The sequence below is a fragment of the Stegostoma tigrinum genome, chromosome 34, assembly GCF_030684315.1.
Source record: "Stegostoma tigrinum isolate sSteTig4 chromosome 34, sSteTig4.hap1, whole genome shotgun sequence".
Taxonomy (NCBI): domain Eukaryota; kingdom Metazoa; phylum Chordata; class Chondrichthyes; order Orectolobiformes; family Stegostomatidae; genus Stegostoma; species Stegostoma tigrinum.
The window spans coordinates 13,325,255-13,340,886 of record NC_081387.1 but is presented as its reverse complement, the minus strand read 5'-3'; the positions used below and the strand labels follow the sequence as shown (position 1 = coordinate 13,340,886).

At 47.0% G+C, this 15,632-nt stretch overlaps 1 protein-coding gene across 1 annotated transcript in view; it reads right to left on the bottom strand.

Annotated features, from left to right (window-relative positions):
• Positions 1-15,632, bottom strand: part of gnl1 (guanine nucleotide binding protein-like 1) — a 33,971-nt gene that overhangs the window by 13,519 nt on the left and 4,820 nt on the right. Inside the window, exons 2-7 of the mRNA XM_048520286.1 lie at positions 14,732-14,900; positions 13,169-13,305; positions 3,768-3,919; positions 2,756-2,827; positions 1,102-1,309; positions 472-567 (exon numbers count right to left, since the gene is read on the bottom strand). Coding sequence (XP_048376243.1) covers positions 472-567; positions 1,102-1,309; positions 2,756-2,827; positions 3,768-3,919; positions 13,169-13,305; positions 14,732-14,900 — 834 coding nt within the window. The remainder of the gene's footprint in view (positions 1-471; positions 568-1,101; positions 1,310-2,755; positions 2,828-3,767; positions 3,920-13,168; positions 13,306-14,731; positions 14,901-15,632) is intronic.

Below are 15,632 nucleotides of genomic sequence, written 5' to 3'. Positions count from 1 at the left end.
AGGGATGGATACGCAGGCCAATAACCAGAAGTAATTGATCTTAAATCATTGGCAAAAACAGATGTCAGAAACTGAAATAACAACTTCTTCACATGGCATGTTGCCAAAATCTGGAGAGTGTGACCCGAAATCAGATTAAGCATCGAGACAGAAAACAGCTAATCTGCCGGGTTATCTGCTCTGATGAAGAGTCATCTAGACTCGAAACGTTAGCTTGCGCGCTCTCTCTCTATGGATGCTGCCTGACCTGCTGGGAGCTCCAGCATGTTTCGCTTTCAGTACAGGTCCCAGCACCTGCAGTAATTTGCTCCTAAAAGCAGGGCTTATCAGGGAAAAGCGTGTGGCTAAAGTGATTGACTCCTTTAAAGAGATATGAGGGAGCAGGACTGGTCTCCCTGGGCTGCAAGATGTGACAAGCATTATGAGATTGTATTGGCCCACAGTGCTTCTTTTCATTGTTTCAAGCCTCACCTTTTCCTTGTGTGATGGTCTCACAGGCTTTAAGGAGTTGTTTAGGCCCTACAGCCATTGTCCTGACCCGTCTCCGTCTTCGACGTTTCTGAAAAACTAAATTCCACAACAAACACTTGAATGAAATGCACAGTTGCACTGGCAAAGTTTGAATTAGTCAGAGATTGTACGTTTTGCAGCATGTGAAAATACCATAAGGCATTTAAACTGACGATCAGGTACTGCGTCTGTTTCACATACAATGGAGTATGGGAGAAGAGATTAACTCTCTCCAGGCAGCCTGTTCCCAGTGGAGGGGATTAACCTCCTCACCCACCTCTTCCCCTCTGCTCCATTCACAGTCAGACACTGGGAAGACTGATCCCAGTGGAAGGAATCAACCCTCTCACACTCATTTCTGCCCACAGCACCACCTCCACCCCGCCACTTCTCATCACAGTCCAGTTTGCTCAGCTCAGGACAGAACTGTCTGGCACGGATTTGTTGAGACAGTGTGAACATTGAATAGATGAAGCAGCTCCATTCCTCCCACTACAACATGGTCTAGGTCACATCAGTCCGTACGAGGCTCACTACGATTTAACACCATGCCCATCACTAGCAACAGCACAGTCCCTCCCCACCACTTACCAGCACTCGGATCAGTCTCACCCGGTTTCTCCCGGGGGTATGACGTAAAGCACAGCACATGGAGCTGAGGGAATTTCTGCTGGAAGTAATGCTTCCAGGCTGCCACTAGCGACGGCGGAGCAAGATCAATCTTATTCAACACCAGGATAATATTCCTCTTCATTTCCCGGGTCACATAGTCATAGAGTGCTGGGGAGAAATGAATCACCTGGGGGGAGAGAGGGGAAGGAACTGGCTCAAGACAGAAAATGGTACAATGTGGTACCAAGTATGTTGTGTGTACACACACACACACCAAACAATCAAGAATAAACACTGGGAGACAACTTCTATTTATACTGCACCATTAACAAGGTAAAATACTCCAAAACACTTTGCAGCATTCACAAAATATCAAATACTAAGCTACATCAGGGAATAATGGGACAGAAGACTGAACAAAGAATAGGCTTTAAGGAGTATCTTGAAAGAATGTGGCACACGTGCTCAGGGAGGCAGCTCTAGATCTGGGGGTAAAGACAAGTGAAGTCAGTTTCCAAAAGTGAGGATGTTAGAACGGCAGAATGTTGCTGGGAATGGAGGGTTCAAGTCATAAGGAGAGGCTGGACAGGTTGGGACTTTTTTCATTGGCGTGTAGGAGGTTGAGAGTGACATTATATAGGTTTATAAAATCATGAGGAATACTGATAAAGTGAATGATACGTGTCTTTTCCCTCGGATGAGGGTTTTCAAAACTTGGGGCATATTTTTAACGTGAGAACAGAAAGATTTAAAAAGAGAGAGAGTGGTTCATGTGTGGAAGTGGTTGAAAGAGATGCAGGTACAGTTACATCGCTTAAGATTTGGATAAGTACATGAATAAGAAATGTTTGGAGGGATATGGGCCAATGCAGGCAGGTGGGACTAGTTTAGTTTGAGATCACGGTTAGCATGGACTGGTTAGGCTGAAGGGTCCATTTCCATGCAGTATGACAGCAAGAGACTAGAATTAGAGGAGCATAGAGATCAGAGATGGTTGTCAGATTAGAGGGCTTCACAGCAAAGGACGACGATTGGAAAGCAGGGACCAGATCAGTGAGCAGAGAAGCAATAGGTGAACAGAGTTCAGGGCGGGCTAGATTAAGGGTGCAAATTTGTGGATGAGCTCATGGCTAGCATGGATGCAACATGGGTGAAAGGTAAGGAAAGCCCTGGCAGTGTGGAAGGAGGACATGTTAGAGGGGTAAGTAGGCCACACAATAACAGCTAAGTATAGACTTACTAGGAACAAATAAGAGGAAGGCCATAATGAAAAACCATGGCTTCTCAAAGCGAAGGCCGAGTAAAAGAAACAGATACTATGACACCACTCACTGAAGGGAAGCCAAGTGTGGGGAGGTCACAATGACAATTAAGTTCATTGTGCCACCTAGGGCAGCCATACGCATACTACAGTGTAGTAAGCAGAAAATGATGACCACTCAATTAGGTGACAATAAAATTGGCCAGGACGCAGGAAAAGAGTGATGGCGCTCAGAGTCCTTCATCAAGTGGCGAATTTATACACATCAGCAGCAATTATCCCCATCTTAAGCAAAGATTCAAAGCACCTTTTCAGGCCAAGCCTATCGTTCAGACTGAAGCTCCAACTTCGTAGTCCACTTGTAGTACGTACCGGGTGCCTGACGTCTGTGATCAACAGCACAATGTCGGACATTTCCAAGACTCTCCATAGCTGGCGCCAGGTCTACCAAATAAACAGAGCAGGAGAATTGATACAAAAACCACACAGGACACCGAGAATAAATAACGTGCCAGTATTTCCTGTATTGAGGTGTCTCTAGATGTCTCAACTACAAAAGTGTACAGAAATAAAACCACAGTACCCAGTCTCCACAATCGCTCTACTAGCCACCCAAGAAGCACTTCTCTTCCTGCCAAACAAAACCAAGAAACCGTCCACCTTCTGCAGCCTCCCCATTTCCCCAAAGGACTAGATCCCCTCCACCCCCACCAACCAGGCACCAGCCAACAAGCACACCTCCACCACCCAGGGCCAGGTGAGCAGATCTAATCCCACCAGGTGTCACTCAACCAACATCATCATTCAACCTGGCAATACCCAATTAGCAAACACCCCAGCACCAGCAACTCCACTGTGTATCCCGACGAGCTCACCCATAGCATCCCACTTGATATCCCTAACTATTTCAGAGCAATCACTTTCAAACTGCACTCTTACTCCTGCCAATCCCTCTTTTGGTGAGCGTTTTAAATTACTGCTCCGTCACTGACTTCTCAGTCAGAGAAGTAGTCTTCCCCTATTCAATCTCTCATTCACTTCACATTTCAATCCCACCTCATTTCACAGTCACCCTCATAACCAGTGCATATAGCACCAAGTACATTTCAACTTTCAATCTCATCTCATCTCTCACTGGTAGAGGTTGGTGAGGGAGGTTATTCATGACATCGAGACCTACGTTAAACTCAACAAATATGAATATAAAAGGCTCTATTTATGATCCATTACTTAGAGATGTCATTGGCCTCAAAGCACTTTGGAACATACTATAATTGCAAAAGACACTGAAAAATGCAATTACTGTCCAGCTTCTTCCATGCATCAGCAGCTTCCTACTCTAGCACCATCTGGGTGATTTATCTGTATCATCCACACTGCTCACCTCAAGGTTGTGCTCAAAGTAACTGAGCTTCATAGGATCAAATGTGCTGTAAATCTTTTCCAAGTATTCACGGAATGCCTTCTCTTCCTGCACCAGCAGCTGCTCTTTTGTCATTGTATAGTTCCAAGGGGAACGCTTTGGAAAGTCCAAGACTGGGAATGAGAGAGATAACAAGAGAAAAAAAGTAAAAATCATCTAAAAACTGCAACTTGAGAAAAGCATAGGTCCAGCTGATAGCAGCTTTACTTGGTGAAGGTCTAACACTCTGCATCACAGGGGACACGGGTTAAGGTTCTTTTGATAATCGCACAGCAAAACGAACCTCTGAGAGGTAAACCAAGGGCTGCAGGGGATATTCACCTGTCAAGTTGGGAAGTTCTTTTAAATTTCTCCTGAACTTTGATTAGATCACACGCTAACTAATACTGACTGTCCAATTATAAAAAAAGACATGGAGGTATGGGGGAGAAAAAGGATGCACAAGGATCCAGATACAGATGGAGAAGATACATATTATCAAGGCAAGCTTTGCTTTAGAGATGGCTGAGGGTGACAAAATAAAGGCCATTACTACTCTGAAAACTGTTGATAGGTTACAAGACTAGAGAATGTAAGAACTACTAACAAAGCTAATGCACAATTTGGGAGAAATCTGAATCATGCTGAAAAGAATGTCAAAATGTTCTATCACATAACAGTAGTTGAAGTGACCAGCATAGATCTGTGGTTCTTAAGCAGGAGTCAGTGCCTCCCTTGGGTGTGATACAAGGTTCTGAGCGACATGCTGCTCCCTGCTGGTTCTTCCAACACCAACCTCTCACCAAAAAAAAGACAGAGCTCTTACTGACAGATCAAGATCAACATCATTTGATACATGATCCAGATACCCCATCTCTTCCACCACGAGTCAACAACTCATTAGCAAAGCTAAAGACTGAAACTAAACTTCCAACCATATTAATTGTTTCAGTGTTTTGATCTGACATCAAATTTTACTTCACAATTGTGTTTGATTTATTACTGTTCCTTCTCTCAATGCTCCCCAATGGCCCTATGCCTCAGAATGACGGAAGCAAACTGCTTTGTTTGAAATATCAACAAATGTGGAGGTGAAATTTTCAACAGTCAGGATCTCAATCCTTCCAGCAGTTGGAAAGGTTTATATGCCATTTACCCCTCATGAATGTGAAATTCTTTATCATAACACCCCTCAACCTCTTTTCTCCAAAGAAAACAACCCTGACCTCTCCAATGAAAAAAATAAAATGCAGGAGAAACTTAGCAGGTTTGGGAGCGTTGGCAAGATAAACCGAGTTAATGCTTTGAGCATAGTACGACTCTTCTTCAGAATTGGGGCTACGCCAATCTATTTTCGTAACTAAAGTCCCTCATCCCAGGACAATTGTTTCAAACCTTTTCTGAACTCACTCTAATATCCTCACATTTCTTCCTTAAGTGTTGTGTACAGACCTGAACACACTGCTTGATTGACTCTTCTTCCACCGTGCTGGCCACACCACTCCAGCTGAAGGTCAACGTAACTTTTACATAAGTTCAACACATTTGACCTGCTTTTGAAATTTATATCCCTCTTGATAAAGCCTTTGATACTGCACACATTAACTTTTAACTTTCCATGTCACCTGAACACCCAGGTTCCTAATTGCCAGGCTAAAGACCAGTAAGGCACAAATCAAGGTTTATATGGAAAGTTGAGGGCAGAAACGCACGTAAACAGGGCTGTGAATTTTACAGTCTCTTTAACTTCTCCCTCATCTCAGTTCTAAAAGCTTTACCCCTTATTCTTAAACCACAATACCTGGTTCTGTACTCCCTCACTATCAGGAAAATCCTTCCCGGATCTAACCTGTCTAGTCCTGTTATAAATTTTATAGGTTTCCTTGAGATCTTCCCCTCATTCCTCTAAATTCCAGTGTAAACGATCCTAAACAGCACACACTTTCATATGTCAGTCCTGCCATCTCAGGAATCGATTTGGCAAAAATCCACCGCTCTACAATAACATCCATTCTCAGACTGGGGCCAAACCTGCAGACAATATTCGAGATGTGGCGCCACCAATGCCTTGTATAACTGCAGTAAGACATCCCTTGTTCCTGCACTGAAATTTCTCACTATGAAGGATGTATTTAGAAACATACTATACACTACTGTGAGATAGTACACTGCCTTTTCATCCCTAGTCCCTGCATTTAAAACAGTTCAGAGTGAAAAGGGTGAAAATTTCCTCTGTACTTTGAACAAAAAAAATGTTGATCCCCTAACTCCACACACCTTTGGGCACAGCCCACAACATACCCCTTCTTACCTGTCTCAGTTTGTGTAAGATTAAGGAGCCTTGGATGACGGGTACAGAGGTGCTTTTTGTCAAAAAGAAAAAGGCAGCGTACGTAAGGTGGAGGAAGCAAGGATCTAGCACAGCTTTAGAGGATTACAGGCTTGCTCGGAAGGAGCTCAAAAGTGGACTGGAGGAGGGCCAGAAGGGGGCATGAAAAAGGCTTGGCAGGAAGGATTAGGGAGAACCCGAAGGCATTTTACTCATATGTGAGGAATAAGAGAATGATCAGGGAGAAGGTAGGGCCGATCAGGGATAGCATAGGGAACTTGTGCGTGGAGTCTGAGCAGATAGGGGAAGCCCTAAATAAGTTTTTTGCTTCGGTTTTCATTAAAGAAAGGGACCTTGTTGTGAATGAGAACTTTGAGGAGCAGGAAAACAGGCTTGAACAGATCAAGATTGAGGAAGTTGATGTGCTGGAAATCTTGGCAAACGTTAAGATTGATAAGTCCCCAGGGCCAGACCAGATTTATCCTAGGTTGCTCCGGGAAGCGAGAAAGGAGGTTGCTAAGCCGCTGGCGAAGATCTTTGCTTCCTCACTCTCCACGGGAGTCGTACCGGAGGACTGGAGGGAGGCAAATGTTGTTCCTCTTTTCAAGAAAGGGAATAGGGAAATCCCTGGAAATTTACAGACCAGTCAGTCTTACGTCTGTGGTCAGCAAGGTTTTGGAAAGAATTCTGAGGGATAGGATTTATGACTATTTGGAAAAGCATAGCGTGATTAAAGGGAGTCAGCATGGCTTTAAGGGGGGCAGGTCATACCTTACAAATCTTCTTGAGTTCTTTGAGGAAGTCACGAGACAGGTTGACGAGGGTTGAGCAGTGGATGTGGTGTACATGGACTTCAACAAGGCATTTGATAAGGTTCCCCATGGCAGGCTCATTCATAGAGTCAGGACGTATGGGATACAGGGTGATTTGGCTGTCTGGATTCAGAATTGGCTGGCTGACAGGAGGCAGAGAGTGGTTGTAGATGGTAAGTACTCTGCCTGGAGGTCAGTGCTGAGTGGTGTCCCGCTGGGCTCTGTTCTTGGGCCTCTGCTCTTTGTACTTTTTATAAATGACTTGGATGAGGAGGTTGAGGGGTGGGTTAGTATGTTTGCTGACGACACAAAGGTTGGAGGTGCCGTTGATAGTATCGAGGGCTATTGCAGGCTTCAGCGAGACATTGACAGAACGCAGAGCTGGGCTGAGAAATGGCAGATGGAGTTCAACCTGGATAAATGCGAAGTGATGCATTTTGGAAGGTCGAACTTAAAAATGCTGAATATAGGATTAAAGGCAGGATTCTCGGCATGTAGGAGGAACAGCTGGATCTTGGTGTTCAAGTGCATAACTCCCTCAAAGTTGCCACGCAAGTGGATAAGGTTGTAAAGGAAGCATATGGTGTTTTGGCTTTTATGAACAGGGGGATCGAGTTTAAGAGCCGCGAGGTTATGCTGCAGCTCTACAAAACCCTGGTGAGACCACACTTGGAATATTGTATCCAGTTCTGCTCACCCTATCATGGGAAAGATGTGGAGGCTTTGGAGAGGGTGCAAAGGAGGTTTACCAGGATGCTGCCTGGACTGGAGGGCTTGTCTTACGAGGAGAGGTTGACTGAGCTCGGACTTTTCTCTCTGGAGAGAAGGAGGAAGAGAGGTGTACAAGGTAATGAGAGGCACGGATAGAGTCGATAGCCAGAGACTTTTCCCCAGGGCAGGACTGACTGCCACGAGGGGTCATAGTTTTAAGGTGTTAGGAGGAAGGTAAAGAGGAGACGTCAGAGAGAGGTTCTTCACCCAGAGAGTTGTGAGCGCATGGAATAGATTACCAGTGGTAGTCATGGAAGCAGAGTCATTAGTGACATTTAAGCGACTGCTGAGCATGCAGTGAATTGAGGGGAATGTAGGTGAGATTATTTTATTTTTGGGTTAGGAATATTCCACGGCACAACGTCGTGGGCCAAAGGGCCTGTACTGTGCTGTACTTTTCTATGTTCTATGTTCTATACATCATTATCATTCATTGAAAATCAGGTGGTATTTTCTAACCAGTGCAGAACATCCATTAGGACTGTTTTATGGGGACAGGGCAGAAGGAGCTTTATCAAATCCCATAACAACCCTGTCCTGCGAGTTTTTGAGACGAGGACAGTGTAGAGAATGCTTTGCACTGTATCTAATTGTGCTTTGGCAGCATTCAATGTAGGCAGGAGTAACAGAAATAGGAAGGGCTCCAGGCTCAGTGCCAATGCTGTTATTAATACTCCCTGCTGCTAAAAACACTTTGGGCAACATTGTACATACGAGTGGAAAGAGTTAAGAGGTTCCAGCATGATCAGCTATGATGATGACAGGGTAATTTTCAAAGAATGTTAGTGTCAGCAAGGTTAGTCACAGGAACGCTGACTGGTGATAATTTTCTGTGAAGTGAGTTTTGGCTCTGAAACCTAGCTGGAGTGCGTGTGACACCCCTTTCGACGAGCTGCGGCCAACGAATCCTGGGAGGCCAGTGGCCATTGTACTTCTTGGTTATTTTTCTCCAATTGTGTGCCCAGGTTTTCCAGGACAGATTTTCATAGCTGCCATGTGGCAGCAAGTACCTTGCTCACTTTCAGTGCGGCGGGGGGGGAAGCCAATGGGGTATTTTGACTGTAGATGGTGTTGTTACTAAACCTATTTATGTCCTCGACCCATATCTGAACAGCTATTACCAGCATAACATTAGCAGGAATTTCAGTTTGATTTCTATAACCAACTTTTGGACCAAGGTTGACCAACAGGGACTAACCATCACAGGGTCTCCCTGGTCTGTGTTACTCAGGCACAGACAGCTAAGACAGCAAGCTCGCCTCACATTCCCATCCCCCTGCACATTCTTTTTTACGAATTCTGTCTTTATTTTTAAAGGTGGCTGTGAACGGCCTCTCCTTTCCCTCCCACTCCATTGTCGTGTCCCGGATTAGTCAGACATCCAACTGAGCCAGCCAAGAGCACTTAACGGATGTGTTCAAAGTTATGAAGGGGTTGATAGAGGAGGTGCTGTTTTATCTCCAGTGGAGGGAGTTTTGGTATCCAGAGGACAGAAACTTAAGATTCCTGGTGGAAAAAAAAGCAGAGGGGAAGAAAAGACTTAATTTATACAAAAGTCATTATAAGCTGGAATCTGAAATAAAAATGGAATGCGCTACAAACATCCAGCAAATTAGGGCAGGATCTGTGATAAGGGAGGGACACCAGGGGCCTGGGAGGGGGAAGAGACACAGAGAGAGAGAGAGAGAGAGAGAGAGAGAGAGAGAGAGAGAAGGGAAGGGAGTGACAGAAACAGGGCAGAGGCCAATTGTGGGGGTGGGAAGAAAGACGGAGGGGGGGGGGAGAGAGAAGACGGGGGGGGGAGAGAGAGAGAAGACGGGGGGGGGAGAGAGAGAGAAGACGGGGGGGGGAGAGAGAGAGAAGACGGGGGGGGGAGAGAGAGAGAAGACGGGGGGGGGAGAGAGAGAGAAGACGGGGGGGGGAGAGAGAGAGAAGACGGGGGGGGGAGAGAGAGAGAAGACGGGGGGGGGAGAGAGAGAGAAGACGGGGGGGGGAGAGAGAGAGAAGACGGGGGGGGGAGAGAGAAGACGGGGGGGGGAGAGAGAAGACGGGGGGGGGAGAGAGAAGACGGGGGGGGGAGAGAGAAGACGGGGGGGGGAGAGAGAAGACGGGGGGGGGAGAGAGAAGACGGGGGGGGGAGAGAGAAGACGGGGGGGGGAGAGAGAAGACGGGGGGGGGAGAGAGAAGACGGGGGGGGGAGAGAGAAGACGGGGGGGGGAGAGAGAAGACGGGGGGGGGAGAGAGAAGACGGGGGGGGGAGAGAGAAGACGGGGGGGGGAGAGAGAAGACGGGGGGGGAGAGAGAAGACGGGGGGGGGAGAGAGAAGACGGGGGGGGGAGAGAGAAGACGGGGGGGGGAGAGAGAAGACGGGGGGGGGAGAGAGAAGACGGGGGGGGGAGAGAGAAGACGGGGGGGGGAGAGAGAAGACGGGGGGGGGAGAGAGAAGACGGGGGGGGGAGAGAGAAGACGGGGGGGGGAGAGAGAAGACGGGGGGGGGAGAGAGAAGACGGGGGGGGGAGAGAGAAGACGGGGGGGGGAGAGAGAAGACGGGGGGGGGAGAGAGAAGACGGGGGGGGGAGAGAGAAGACGGGGGGGGGGAGAGAGAAGACGGGGGGGGGGAGAGAGAAGACGGGGGGGGGGAGAGAGAAGACGGGGGGGGGAGAGAGAAGACGGGGGGGGGAGAGAGAAGACGGGGGGGGAGAGAGAAGGGGGGGGGGAGAGAGAAGACGGGGGGGGAGAGAGAAGACGGGGGGGGGAGAGAGAAGACGGGGGGGGGAGAGAGAAGACGGGGGGGGGAGAGAGAAGACGGGGGGGGAGAGAGAAGACGGGGGGGGAGAGAGAAGACGGGGGGGGAGAGAGAAGACGGGGGGGGAGAGAGAAGACGGGGGGGGAGAGAGAAGACGGGGGGGGAGAGAGAAGACGGGGGGGGAGAGAGAAGACGGGGGGGGAGAGAGAAGACGGGGGGGGAGAGAGAAGACGGGGGGGGAGAGAGAAGACGGGGGGGGAGAGAGAAGACGGGGGGGGAGAGAGAAGACGGGGGGGGAGAGAGAAGACGGGGGGGGAGAGAGAAGACGGGGGGGGGAGAGAGAAGACGGGGGGGGAGAGAGAAGACGGGGGGGGAGAGAGAAGACGGGGGGGGAAGGGAGGGAGACGGGGGGGAGAGAGAAGACGGGGGGGGGGGGAGACGGTGGGGGGGGGGAAGGGAGGGAGACGGGGGGGGAGGGAGACGGGGGGGGAGGGAGACGGGGGGGGAGGGAGACGGGGGGGGGGAGGGAGACGGGGGGGGGGAGGGAGACGGGGGGGGGGGGAGACGGGGGGGGGGAGGGAGACGGGGGGGGAGGGAGACGGGGGGGGAGGGAGACGGGGGGAGGGAGGGAGACGGGGGGGGGGGAGAGAGACACGGGAGGGGGGAGACGGGGGGGGGTAGAGACGGTTGCGGGGAACACTCTACTCTTTGATATTGACAGTAAAGTTCCTCAACACAGGGTCAGGTCGCCATCAAATACTGACAGGACACAGGACGTGAGTTACATTCACTGTAAAACCTCCCCTACTCTTTTAAACTGAAAGTAAAGTATATGCGTCCTTCCATCAGGGTTGGGAAAAATAAAAGGTGTAATACTTCTGTCGGAAGGAATGGGTAAAGGGGACAAAAGACAAAAAAAGGTCTGTAATAGGAGGAATGACTGAAGAATTAGTCCTCCAGCACCAAAGAGAAGAAAATGGGGCAAGAAACAAAACGAAGTAATCTGAATGGAGTTGGTGTGCTTTTGACAAAGTGAAAATACGTTAAGAAGCAAATGACGTTTTTCCCAGGGTCGAATGAGATTACAGGGGCAGGGAGATGGCGAGACTGCAAAAGAATTTAAAGACAATAAGGAAAAGAATTTTAAAAATTTGAGGCTTTGTTCAACTAGAATGCAGCAAGCGGAGGCTTGGTTGGTGAACAGAAGTTGGTGGAGCTCCAATTTACATAGCAGGATACAGAGGACCTGTAACGGTGTTGAACCAACGACTATTTTCATTTACATGTCATTTATGTACAAGGCATCCCGAAGCACTGCACAGGAGCACAATGAAGTGAAACAGAAAGGCAGAAAAATTTTAAGAGGAAATTCCAGAGATCACTGCCAAAATGTCAGCCCTGGGCTCAGTTCAAAGCACAGTTAAATTTGCATCAGAAGGTTTGCAGTCAATTCCCACACCAGAGTGTATAAAAGTTAGACTAACAATTTTGCACAGTACTGAGGGAGTGCCACATCCCCACAGCAGTCAACTTTTCAATGAGACATTAAACGATCAGTTGTAAACAAAGATCCCGCACCAACTACATTCTCATCAGATACATTGATCAACTCACACACTCTACGTTCTTACAAAATAAACAGAGCCTGAACATTTCCTGGACCTTTCCATCACAATGACCATCAATCAAAATATGCACTTTTGTGACATAGTATGTTCATTCACTTTAAAATGTAGTCTGATATTTACAGCAGATTGCATAAGAAACTATGTAACATTATGGAATTATTTTTGAATTGTGCACGCTACAACATAATGTGAAAGTTCATCCAATTCAGTGCAATTATATGCTGATTTTAAGTTCTCATTTTCCGTTCAGACCTCCACAAATGGATCATTTTCAAAATATGCCAAAGTTTTATCACAAGTCCTCAGTTTTTAACACAGAATAAAAATGAAACTTACACTTGGAAAAAAAAAGTCAGTAGTTCAGTGGCTAGCACTGCTGCCTGACGGTGCCAGGGACCTGGGTTCGATTCCAACCTCGGGCGACCGTCTGTGAGGAGTTTGCACATTCTCCCCGTGTCTGCATGGGTTTCCTCGCACTGTCTAAAGTTGTGCAGGCTAGGTGGATTGGCCATGCTAACTTGCCCATAGCGTTCAGGAATGTGTAAATGAGGGGGATGAGTCTGGGTGGGATGCTTTGAGGGTTGGTGTGGACTTGTTGGGCGGAACGGTCTAGTTCCACACCGAAGGGATTCTGTGATCCTATGATTCTGTGAACTATTTCAGAGAGGGGGGAGCTAACCCAGTTGATCAAGCCAATATTGAACTAAGATTGATTTTATTAGTCAATACGCAGCTGCTACTCTTGGGATCGGAGTATATGCATATTTGCGGCTGCTCCTACATTACAATGATAGCTACAACAAAGCACTTCACTGATTTTAGAACTTGCTGAGGTGCCTCAAGGCACAATGAACATGTAAGTTCTTTCTTTTGGATGGCTGAAGGCAGAACCTTCAAAGTGGCAAGGCAAAGACATTAAACCTAAAGGTGCTAGATGAAAGCCAACAGAGAACGCTTCGTAGGGTGCATGCTCATAAACTTCAGCATTTTTTTAAAAGAAAAAAGTGTTCCTAGCCTATATAAAACTATTCTGTTCATTCCTTGGAGAGCAACCATCAATCTAGAAACAAACTGCACCAAACATAGTTACCACTCACCAGAGCCTGGCTTATAAACGTCGACAATGTCCACTTCCAGTTCAGTTTCTGGAATGAGCTCTACAATTTTCTCTTGCACGACCTTCTTCCTCCGCTCGATCTCCTCTCGGCTTTCTTTTTCCAAATGGAGCCGGAACCTGAGTGATACAAAATGAAAAAGGAGTTTGCAAAACGTAATTCAATCAACAGGAGCCTTCTTTTATCACTGAGATTATATTAACGGCATGGTAAGCAGGCTGTACTTCAGTGTAATGGGGTGGGGGTGTAATGTCGAGGAGTGCGGTGGGCGGCACTGGAAGGGAGGGAGAGGAAGTAGGTGGTGTCATTCCTGATTCACCGCATGGTCCTGTTCTGAAGCATTTCCCTTCAAACAACAAATAAAATATTTTCTTTAAAATGCAGACCTTTACAATGAGGAATTAATTGGAACAGAGGCTATGGAAGGGAACGTTAAAAAAAAGAGAAGTTGCATGCAACTGGAGATGTTTCCATTGCTTACATAACCATCCCCACCCTGATCCCCAACCCACCACTACCACACAGTGAGCCAACTCTTGCAGCACAATTGACCTAGGCTGGACTGTAAGAGAACAACCTGCATACAATGTAGCTGGAAGCTTTTAAATGGAGTGCATTTCCAATCTGTTTGTGCTACCTTTCCAGATAGTATATTTTAGACCTTCAAAACTCACAACACGAGAAGTTCTTAGTCTAACCCTGCCACTGGCTCTTTGGTCGATCTTCCTCAAGCCGTGCCCAATGGTTACCAAAACAATCTCTTCTATCAAAGCCCTTCAAAGCTTAGGTTAGGTTAATAATGCATTGCAAAACTGATACATTTCCTCCCTCCTGTCAAACAAACATTTTTCACTGAAAAGAACAGCATCTAATCAGTAATTGTATAAGAGAATAGAGATGGGGTTACATCTTCCCTTCAACAGTAGTGATCCAGTCAGGATCAACAGTGGAAAGAATAGTGAGCACAAAGTTTACTATTACACTGTTGTAAAATGGAGCATAAAAACACAAAGACTAGGAGAAATGCTCAACAAAACTGGAATAGTGTAGGTTAGATGGGCTTCAGATTGGTTTCACAGGTCAGCGCAACATCGAGGGCTGAAGGGCCTGTACTGCGCTGAAATGTTCTATGTTCTAAAACCACAGGGAGAGAGAGAGAAAAACAGAGTTAACATTCTGGGACAATGGCCATTCCTTGCAATCACTGGATCTGAAATATCAACTGTTCCTTTTTCTCTACTGATGCTGCCTATTATGTAAAGTCTATGCTTTCTCTGTATCTTATTTAAGGACATGTAGGTACAGGGAGAGAAAGGAGAGATTGGGAGGAATGTTAAATCTCAACGTGGGTCAAATGTTGCAACTGCATTGTCAAATTTATGGAAACGGTATTTCCAAGCTCAGCTGACCGCATTTCTGTAGTTCTGGCAAACATAATATGAAAGTTTCTGGCAAACATTTCACCAAAGTCCAAATCCCCACCAGAGCCATGCATCTCTGAAACAGGAGTGAAGTAAATGCCCATCGCTCTCCACCCCGACTCACCTGTTAGGGTCATACCCCTGCTCTCCCGATTTCCACCCTGCCGGCTGCTGATTGATTTTGCGCACTTGTAAGGTGAAGGATTCACTGTCCGATGTGTCCGTCTGTTCCTCGTGGCAGTCATGGCTCCCACTCCGGCTGTGGGAGCTCGACCTCACGCCATCTGAAAAACCTGAAACAGATGGCCCTGGGTGCCATGAGTTTGTCACCGTATATGGTGCCATGCACGCTTACGGCATCACCGGAATACTCCGCTTCCACAGCTGACGAAGCTACACTTGCAATTCTCCTCTCTATAGTGTATTTACAGAATACCAGGTTCAGAGCACAGAAGGTCCTTTGACCTATCCGGTCTGTGCTGACTTTTCAAGTGAGCAATCCACTGACTGCCATCCTCCAGCCTTCATCCTGTAACCCCATACATTCTACCCTTCCAGATAACAATCTAATCCATTTGACTGCATTAACTGAACATGCCTTTACCACAGTCACAGCACTGCTGTCCACACCCTAATTACTCACTTGATTAAAAAGCTTTTTCTCATATCCCTTTTTACTTATTTTGTCAATTATTTTAAACTTGTGCCCTCGCATTCTTAGCCTTTTCAACAGCCAACACAATTTGATCCTCATTTACTCGGTTCTAACCTGTCATGACACCTTAGTAGCTGCTTAGGAGGAATATAATCAGATAAGAGACTAAATCACACGAGCAAAAAGGCCAGAATGATTTTGTTTTTGATTTTATGGCCAGACCACACCGGTGTGGGTCTGGAGGCACATGTAGGTCAGAGCAGGTAAAGGTGAAAATTTCCTTCTCTAAAAGGGTACCAGATGGCTTTTAACAACATTCAATGGCAGTTACATAGTCACGATGAGCTATGGTGGGATTCAAACTCTCAAT